Genomic DNA, 10,338 nt, shown 5'->3' with positions numbered 1-10,338 from the left:
AGGCAACGACTATGCAAGAATCTAAATGCACCATATTTTTTAATTTTTTCAAAAAATAAAATGAAATATTCTATTTGGTTCCCATTTTTAAATCAAATAATAATAAAGTCCACAATGCAGTCTGCATGAACAATTCTCAGTTTCGAGGCCTCACGGAATCTCAATATGCAAACCAAACACGTATTTGATTTTGCAATTTATTCATAGTTGACTATGATCTGGAGATGACTGCTACCTCAACTCGACAGAAAACTTTATTTTAATGGCGGCTGCAATGGCGAGAATGCAAAACTAAAACACCGGCCAATAAAACACACGCTATCACAACTGGACAAGGCTTGACTTTCACATATCTTGACCATCAATTCATGCAATTCAGACCACAATTTATATTGATCTCGCTTTTTTCCTTCTCTTCCCAAGTTACCCATCTTTGACATTTCAGAGTTGGAAGAATCTTGATATATATTTCTTGTTTTAGAAGGTTACCCATTGTTTCATCTCTCGTAATGTTTATTTATGTTTCTCTGTGAATAAGCTGCAAAATATTTCTTATATGTATGCACAAATTTTGCGTGTAAAGTACAGGGGAAGTGCTTTCTGCGTGGGTCATTGAAGTTGGCTTTTGGCTGGTAGGTTTGCTCACAAAAAAATCTTTCTTGGGCTCAGAATTAGTGGTTTGTATGTTTTAATGGAGGAGATTTGTATCTTAGGTTTCACAAGGATCAGTTCTGCAATGGGCTCTTGTAATTTGCTTCAAATTCTGTTCAAATTCTGTAATGGTTGCTTGTTACAATTGCTGCTTTTATTTTTGATGGAGTATTTTATTTGGGAGGCAGTTCTGTAGAGGCACGAAGTCTATAAAAGCTACAGAGATGTTTTACCAATCTAATATGGATGCACTCTGTCTGAAACTTCTTCAACTAAGAGCCAACAAAGAACTCAAAGAATCTTAAATGGAGTATTTTATTTGCGAGGCAGTCCTGTAGAAGCACGAAGTCTATAAAAGCCACAAAGATGTTTTAGCAATCCAATATGGATGCACTCTGTCTGAAACTTCTTCAACTAAGAGCCAAGAAAGAACTCAAACAATCTTAATGATTCCAGTTGTTTGAGTTTAATAGATTTTCTTGGCTTTTGTTCGGTCATGCTTTTGCTTGCTTTGATTAAGCCCTCAATTCTGCAGCTTGATGATTTTGGTTTGATTACTCTTTTCTAATTGCCCGCACAGAATTTGGAGCAGAATACTACATTTGTACATGTGGTAAGAATAGAGAGCTTAAGTTGAATTCTACTTTTGGCCTTTGTAAACCTGGGTAATGGTAGGCGGTGTATACTGGTTTTGGTTATTGGCTTTGTTTGGCCATGTTTTCAGTGATTTCTAATAGTTTTCTGAGTTTCTGGGATTCCATTGTGGACCCTAAATTTTTAGGGATTTTGAGGACTGGAGGACCACATTGTAAATAAATGAAATAGTAAGTAATTAAATTTAAGAAAATAAATATATTGTGCTGAATTTGTGACATTAATAGTTGTGGGTAGTTCTTCATAGTCTCCAGTTCAAATTTTTTCTAGATTTAAGAGGTGAGATATCTTGTGGCACCCTAGCGCTCACTAGTGGTTGGAAAAAAAGTTTCCTTAAAAATTGTTTTTAATTTGTTTCTCTGTGAGAAGGTTGCCCTGTTTATTTGTATGTATTCACCCAAATTCTGGTACTTTTCGAACTTTATTCGAATCCTTATTTCTTGAAATAAATTATTATTGTGTGTTAAATCCAAGACCTTCCAGATGAGAGGCTCACAATTTACCATTGTGTTGTAGGCCCTTGCCTTATGTCGCGGTTGTAATTCTGTAATATCAAATATGAAATCTCTGACTGAGCTTTTTGCTGTTTTCTTAGAACACTGCTAAGGATTCCGTAGTAGGCCCTTTAGTGTTGTTCGGTAGAAACTTATGTTTCATGAAGAGAAATATCATACATCATGCCTTTCTGACTTGCTAAATAGGTTCTTTGCAGGATTTGACTTGAACATTCTGATTTATAGCAGCCATGGCGACCCCAATTCCAATTGCCTACCAGAATGGCACAGGAGTGCCAGACTGGTTAAACAAAGGAGACAATGCATGGCAAATGGTGGCTGCCACCGTTGTCGGATTGCAAAGCATGCCAGGCCTTGTTATTCTCTATGGAAGCATTGTGAAGAAGAAATGGGCAGTTAATTCAGCATTCATGGCTCTCTATGCATTTGCTGCTGTTTTGATCTGCTGGGTGACTTGGGCCTACAAGATGTCATTTGGTGATAAACTATTTCCATTGTGGGGAAAGCCGGGACCCGCGCTTGGCCAGAAGTTTCTCATCAAACATGCCATTGTCCCTGAAACGGAGCATAACTTCAATAATGGAACAATAGAGACAGAAGCTCTTGAGCCCTTCTTTCCCATGGCTACACTTGTGTTTTTCCAGTTTGTCTTTGCAGCAATAACACCAATCCTCTTGGCTGGTGCTTTGCTTGGTAGAATGAATATCAAAGCATGGATGGTTTTTGTGCCACTTTGGCTCACTTTTTCATATACTATTGGAGCTTTTAGTTTATGGGGAGGAGGATTCCTTTTCCAGTGGGGGGTTATTGATTTCGCAGGTGGTTATGTCATCCATCTATCTTCAGGAGTTGCAGGTTTTACTGCGGCTTATTGGGTATGCATGATTCTTTTTTCCTTTTAGCATTATCAGATTTCCACAATCAATTAGTAAATATCAATTTATTAAAGGATTCAATTGTGTGTGTTTCAGATGACACTCCATAATATGATCCATCATCAGGAAGGATCACGGAGTGTGATCCGAAAGGTTGATGGTAAAAAAACACACAATTGAATCCAAAAGTAAATTGATCTTTTTTCCTTGTTGAGCACCACTTTCTACATTACTTATTGATTCTAAGATTTATGTGTCCTGATTGTTTCTATTCATTGAATGTGTGGAGAGAACAGGTAGGACCTAGGCTACAAAAGGACAGGGAAAGATTTCCACCAAACAATGTTCTGCTTATGCTGACTGGAGCTGGTTTCTTGTGGTTGGGTTGGTGTGGTTTTAATGGAGGCGCCCCTTATGCCGCCAATGTTGTTTCATCCATGGCTGTTCTTAACACCAACATATGCGCGGCTACGAGTCTTCTTGTATGGACTTGTTTGGATGTTATCTTCTTTAAGAAGCCGTCAGTCATTGGAGCCGTTCAGGGAATGATAACTGGACTGGTCTGCATTACCCCAGGCGCTGGTAAGTTAAACCCCACTATTAGCCTTTTTTTTGTAAAATAATACAGTAGAGAAATACCTAATTGTCTCTGAACTTGAAGTCAGCAATACCCATTATTAGTCCTGCTTTTATTAAGTGAATGCAACAAAGACCTATTTCTCTCTGAAGTCAATAGTCATGTTTGGCTAGTGTGACAGATGAAGTATATTAGGTTCAAACTGATTGTATATGCATTAGAGACTACATTAAATCAACCATATTAAGGCATAGACTCTCTCTTCCTTTCTCTGTTGAGGATGTTTTCTTCTTAGGAGAGGTTAAAGTGGAGAATTAAGCTGCAAAAGTTTCTGGTTTACATTAAGTCGGAAAACCAGGCACAGAGGAGAAACCTGAATATGGGCTCTGCTAAACACAGATCTAATCTGTGAATGTGAAGCAAGTTTTTGGATTAGATTGTGTGAATAATTTTTACTTCAATGTTTCAAATCACACTAGGTGATCCATCATCATAATGCAAGACCACAAAGGAGAAACAAATGCAAATGCATATTAAATTCTATTAGACTATAGCTTAAAGTTAGCCAGAGAATTCATGATGGATGGCTGCATATGTTGGGTTTCTAGTCAGCTGGAGTCTGTGCTTGTCTATGCCGACAACCTGTCTGCATCAGCGTAATTGATTTATGTCTTCTAACATCCCCCCATTAATCAATTATGCTGATTATTTTCAGATATCCCCCGTAATCTAGAAACAACGGGTCCTTGCCTAAAGCCTTGTCAAGTACCCATTTACAATCATTTGTTCCCTATATGTAATGGTTGAAATTCACTAGAATCCCCCATTTATGACAACCAATGAGATGGTCATGTGACTGATCCTAAGCCTGAAAGATATTGAAATGGCCTCTTTCTGATATTACGATCTGAAACATCCAACAACAAAACACACACAGTGTAAACCCTAAGTTTTTGCATCTAGATCTAATAGACTGCAGAAAACTAATTTCAACTAATACAAAGCAATCCAACCTGTCTGCATCAGTATAACTGATTTACGCCTTCTAACATCCCCCATTAATTAGTTATAACTTATGCCTGATTGTTTTCAGATATCACCCCATAATCTAGAAATGGGTCCTTGCCTAAAGCCTTGTCAAGTACCCATTTATCATTTGTTCCCTACATATAATGGTTGGAATTCACTAGAGTGCCTCATAAATGACAACCATGAGATGGTCATGTGATTGTTAGTAAGTCTAAAAGATATTGAAATGACCTTTTTTGGGGGGTTTGAGGGTTCAGCCTTATGACTGGCCTCTTCCGTTAAGAACCAAGGACTAACTGGTCAAAAGGGCCATTGGTCTACTGGTGAAGTTGAATGACTCACAAAGAATCCAACAAGAATGAAGTCTGCCTGAGTGTAAGGCCCTCCAAATCAAAAAAGAGATGATGCCTGGATCATGTGGGCAAAGTTGGCAGAATGCATCTTAATCTACTTTTGTGAAGCCTATGTCATGATATATTTTCTTTCTCTTATTGTGCAGGTCTTGTTCAAGGATGGGCCGCCATTGTGATGGGAGTGCTCTCTGGTAGCATCCCGTGGTTCACCATGATGATAGTTCACAAGAAGTCAGCATTGCTACAGAAAGTAGATGATACATTGGCTGTACTCCATACTCATGCAGTTGCAGGACTATTGGGTGGAGCTCTTACAGGGCTTTTTGCAGAGCCTACTCTTTGTGGCCTCTTCTTATCAGTAACAAACTCCAAGGGAGCATTTTATGGGGATGGGATGCAATTTTTTAAGCAAATTGTGGCAGCTGCATTTGTGATTGGGTGGAATATTGTTGTCACAAGCATAATCATGGTGTTCATCAGGCTTTTCATTCCACTGAGAATGCCAGAAGAACATCTTTTGATAGGAGATGATGCGGTGCATGGGGAGGAAGCGTATGCTCTGTGGGGCGATGGGGAGACATATAACGATACAAAGCATGGCTTGACTTCTGATGATACGCAACGCGATAAAATGGATGGAGCTACAGCTTTAGGGCTAACCATAGAGTTGTGATCTTCAAGAATCTATTTCTACTGCAACTATTTTACGATACCTATGGTTTTCTTTTGTAATTGTAAAAGAAAAAGATGTATTTTATTCAGCATATTGAAAAATACTGTATTTTATGTATATTGAAAAATGAGTTGATTTTTCCATTTATAAATGAAAAAAGTATTTTATCTAGTATATTGAAAAATGGGCTAATTTTTTCCTTTCATTCCATGGAGTGAATAAGCATAAGTGTTTTAGTTTGATCAAAATGAATTATGGAAGATTTTGTGTGTGTATATGTAGGGGGTCTATGAGTGTGTAGATTGAATCTAAATTTGTGGAAGTGATTATTGTATAATCAATTATTAATTATAAAATTAAATGTGAGGGCGAGGTGTTTGGTCCTAAGAATAACAATAATGAACAAGTGTATTCAAGTTCTTCTTGTCTTGGGGCTAGCAAGAAGTATCATTTGTCTATATCTCGTCTCAAAACAGTCAATCAATTTTGCACTAGGTTGATCTTGCATATCTAGCTATGGTGGATGATCTATAGATATTGTAAGTGCCTCTTCAATTCTATCTAAGTAAAGAACTATTTTGGTAAGTGAACCCTCCATATTTTCTAGTGATTTGTTAATTCACAACTATGTAGAACATACAATTTAATCTTATATTTACCATTGATATATTAGTTGTTAATAAATAAATTTATATTATTAGCCTAATTGAAAATGATAAGATAAACATAATATAATATATGTTTATCCTTTAAAATATATAAATATAATATATTTCTACTAATATATGAGAATCTTGTATATTATTTTAAATTATATAATAATATAAATAGTATTTATCAACTAAAATATCTATTAATTCAAATATATTTCAAACATAAACTCAAAATGAAATCTTCTTGGTTAGAAGAAATTTAAGAATAAGAGAGAATTTGTGGATGGTGTTTATGTTTGATTTTGATGCTTATTGATTTTTTTAATCTTTTTGATTTATTAGGTAATTTTAATTTTTATCTTTATCTTATTAGTTAGAAGGGATTTCATAAAATTTAATACATTTTTTTTAAAAAAGTGAGTCTTATAATGTGGACTTTTACCAAAATTTGTGTTTCAATTTATAAAATAAATTTTTAAAGGATTTTGAACACTTAATTTCTCGGTTTGAGAAAATGTTTTAAAATTTAAGCATTACATGTAGTTGCATGTTGCCTGCAAATGATGTATACCACAACAAGTCTTGTGTTTCTCCATATGAAAGTTTCTTTAATGGGTTTACAATTTTACATCTTAAAAAATTATGACCGGGTTTTAATTTATTCCTCAAATCATCCTTGGGTTTTAATAATTTATTCCTCAAAAATTATGTGTTGGGTTTTAATAATTCCTTCCTTAATAATTATTTGATGGGTTTTAATAATTCCTTCCTCAATAATTATCCTTGGGTTTCAATTATATATATATATATATATGTTGGGTTTAAAAAATAATCCTCAAAAATCATTTGTTGGATTTTACCATTTTTTCGTGAAAATAAAGCATTATGTCTTTGTTGTCTAGTTCTTGTCATTTGTCTCCTAAAAAATTGTGGCCTTTTGCAATTTGTTTCATGTCATAGTGTTGATATGCATAAGTTCTTGGTGAATCACCCTATTGTCTTTTTTGGGACATAGTGCTCATCTACAAAAAAGGGTTCGGATTTTTTCCTCAAATCATGGTTTTAGTTTCATCCTAGTGCCTTTGACTACAAGGAATAATAGCATAATGTTCTATAAAATTTATGACCACAAAATATGTACCATCTTTTGTAGGGTAGTTAGACGATGACCACTAAGGGAAGGTAGTAGAATATTGTATTGTTTCTTAAATGGTTATCTTAGTCAGTCTTTAGTTTATTAGGTAATTACCACAAAAGGTATTCTAGTGGGTGGACGAACTCACAATCTCATCTTCCATGTTGTCACTCTCCCCTTGTCATTTCTTGCCTCAAGTTTATGTGGTGCCTCCATGCCTTTAAGGCTTCTCCTTAGATTGGGCATTGCCACTACACCTACTTGGGCCCAACAACACTTCTAGTTGGCCAGTTGAGGGTGAGGATTTGAGGTGGTCCTCTTCTTTAAAAGGCTTCCCAAGGTTAGCTCTAGTGATCTCTCTACGACATTAGGACAAAGAGGATGAGGACAATGTAGATGGGTGGACATTGCCAAACCTTGTCTCAATTCGAGAATCGAGTTGGGGAAAAAGGATGAAGTGGACCCTGCTCCTTCCACCATGCATTGGTTGCTTAGCGGTGTTCCACTTTTGGGCTGGACCCATTTTTATTGTCAACTCTTAGTTCTAGGCTTAACATGTAAGACTGTATTTTTTTATTTTGTTCTTAGTTGTAAGACATAGCCCATATGACTTGAGGGCTTCCCCACAATTTTATCCAATCCATCTATTCTATTAAAAAAAATTGACATAAAAGTTCAAAATTAGTTTAAATGAATTTATTCTTTCCTTGTGTAAAGATTCTATACAAGTTCCAAGTTAGCTTTAAGAAGTTCATTCTTTCATTGTTTAAAGATTATATACTTGCAATCAATATTATTAATTCTAATTTTGATTTTAGAAAATTAAATTGGTTTTATTCATTTTTAAAAAAGTTTTAGATATATGCTAGGATTGTTTCATGGATATTTTAGTTAAGATTTTTTTGTAAATATATAATTAAGATTGATTTTTAATTTAAATTTAATATCAATTTAAAATTTCTTAAATTTATTTTAAGATTTTTTTAAATAAGATGTTCTAAATAATTTTAATAATAAATTAGAAACTTAATTTTAGTGGTTAGAAGCTATATTTGATTTGTTGGAATCAATCTTTTTAATTAATTAAGCATTATACTTTATTTTAAATTAGAAGTTTTATTTTTTATTAGGAATTATATTTTATTTGAGTTAGGAAATATATGTATTTAGATAGGTAAGGATTATATTAGATTTATTAAATTTTATTTTATTTTATAAAAGTATTTATAAATTTTTATTAAGAAATATTCTGTTAAACTTTTAAACTGTGTAACATGAAATAATTTTATTATCCATACACATTTATTTGAATATGTGTATCTTAGTAGAGATATGAGTTAAATGTACCTCTAAGGTTTTCATAATCTTGGTGATTGGGGGATTTTAATTTGGATATCAAAGGCTAGAGGGTTGTTTGTTTTAGTTCCTTGATTATTTTTGTATTCATGTTCTTGAGCAATAATTCATTAAGCCTTTGTGTGCATGTCTTGGAACTTATTGTGTAACTCGTGCTACTTAAAGATTTTTTTTTAGTCACATATAACTTTAAGAAATCTTTGAGATAAAGGTGTATATCCTAACTAATCATTAAAATTTCTATTGGCAAATTTCTTCAATTGTATGAAACTTCTACAAAATCATGACAATCCATCATTATTGTGTGAAATTATAATAGTGTATTTGGTGAATGTTTTACTTTTACAGGAAAATTTATTAAGTACATTGGTGAATTTTTCTATAATAGAAGAAAAAATATTTGGTTGTATTGGCAAATTTTTTTCAATCCTTCAAAAATTGTACAATTTCTCAAAACAAATTCTATATATAGCCAAATGGAAATCAATGTAATAATTAAGGTAACATCACATCAAATCTCAAGAGAATAAGCCTTGATTTGTTGTCAACTTTCCTCCATACTGGTATCTATTATCATAGTCATGTGCATATACCTAACAACCATTATTTCAATGTTATAAATTATTATTTACAACTATTGTATGATCCTATATCAATGGCTTAAATTCTATTCCAAGTCAAGCTTTTGAAGGACACAAAGGTAATGGAGACACATGTCAAATCTATATACTTGTTGTAATCTTAAACATCAACCACAAGTAATTTATGAAAAATTGATAAAGTTATGATGGATATTAGATAAATGTCTTGTCACTATATTCCAGAAGTCTGATTATTGAAACATGATATTGTAAAGACTACCCTTGCAAAACCAATGCCATGTCAGCAATCTCCATAAAATGCAGAACAATCAATGCGAATCAAAGTTTCAAAAATATTGACCAGTCAATAGTAGTTGATTAACTATCATTAACTTTAACATAAATGATACATATAATTTCATTACCAGAATACCATGATGTACCGATTATGTCAACCATTTCGACAAAAGCTCCAGAACATGTCTAAGAACACAAGGGCAAGAATATTGTAGGAGTGTTTTACCACCCTACCACAAAGCTGTTAAGCTTCCCCATAATCTTTCCTAAAATGAAATATACCCAACCTGGCATCGAGGGAGACTGAACAAGTAAAACCAAGAAAGTAATGGAATTATGCAACACATTGTCTACAATTCAACCAAACAAGTAACACAAATTTTTGTAGCCAAATGCAAGATGATATATTTCAATCAATTACATAGGAAAAGTAATTAAGCTCAATAGGTTTCTTCTCATATATCCATCAGGAAGCCATAGCACATGTTAAAGAAAACTCTTTCCAAAAATTAGGACCTCACCTCGTAATAGTAAGGTAGTACAATCACTCTCTTAATGACTCATAGTTCATTTCAATTAAATCATGTCACAATAAATCTAAATATTGACCAAGTATCAATACTTAGTTATCTCTATGTGCAATATTTCTAGATATCTAATCCAATGTAAGCAATCCTCTTAATACAATTATTTATTCCACATGAAACAAGTCAACTACCTATTATAATTGTGCATCCATAATGATGAAGATGCATCCATTATATAATATTTTCAATCACATAAGATCACATTTGTCCTGCATGTTTTCCCCTAAATAAAAGGTCTGCTCTTTAGCTAAAAGCGTGTTATAAAAAAAAGAATTATTGATGATTAGTCATTATAATGATTTAAACATAATAATAGTTACATCAAAGAACTTCTTCCATAGTAATGAAATAAACAAGAATTTAGGTCAACTTATGTATCGTACTTGCCATCTAGGTGGACTT

General features: G+C 33.5%; 1 protein-coding gene across 3 annotated transcripts; it reads left to right on the top strand.

The window, feature by feature from the left end:
• The first annotated feature begins 382 nt into the window (after positions 1-382).
• On the top strand, positions 383-5,498 carry LOC149551144 (ammonium transporter 3 member 1-like). 3 transcript variants are annotated; one of them, XM_089786715.1, is made up of 4 exons: positions 383-632; positions 2,018-2,695; positions 2,992-3,277; positions 4,801-5,498. In XM_089786715.1, the coding sequence occupies exons 2-4, from the start codon at positions 2,051-2,053 to the stop codon at positions 5,325-5,327; spliced, it is 1,458 nt and encodes a 485-aa protein (XP_089642841.1). In that variant the 5' UTR covers positions 383-632; positions 2,018-2,050; the 3' UTR covers positions 5,328-5,498. The 3 variants fall into 3 exon arrangements, with proteins under 3 accessions (XP_089642841.1, XP_089642840.1, XP_089642842.1); XM_089786714.1 differs by having other exon boundaries at positions 437-632; positions 2,007-2,695; XM_089786716.1 differs by lacking the exon at positions 383-632 and adding an exon at positions 678-1,264 and having other exon boundaries at positions 2,007-2,695.
• Positions 5,499-10,338: the final 4,840 nt, after the last annotated feature.

This window comes from Cupressus sempervirens, chromosome 6, assembly GCF_028749045.1.
Source record: "Cupressus sempervirens isolate cs-2001-9-10 chromosome 6, ASM2874904v1, whole genome shotgun sequence".
Taxonomy (NCBI): domain Eukaryota; kingdom Viridiplantae; phylum Streptophyta; class Pinopsida; order Cupressales; family Cupressaceae; genus Cupressus; species Cupressus sempervirens.
This window is presented reverse-complemented; position numbering and strand designations above follow the sequence as displayed.

Excerpts from the sequence above, each read along its gene's own strand:
- LOC149551144 (XM_089786715.1), top strand. The coding sequence starts at position 2,051 with ATGGCGACCCCAATTCCAATTGCCTACCAGAATGGCACAGGAGTGCCA. Across the intron at positions 2,696-2,991 it reads GTTTTACTGCGGCTTATTGG|GTAGGACCTAGGCTACAAAA; the intron begins GTATGCATGATT and ends TGGAGAGAACAG. Across the intron at positions 3,278-4,800 it reads CTGCATTACCCCAGGCGCTG|GTCTTGTTCAAGGATGGGCC; the intron begins GTAAGTTAAACC and ends CTTATTGTGCAG.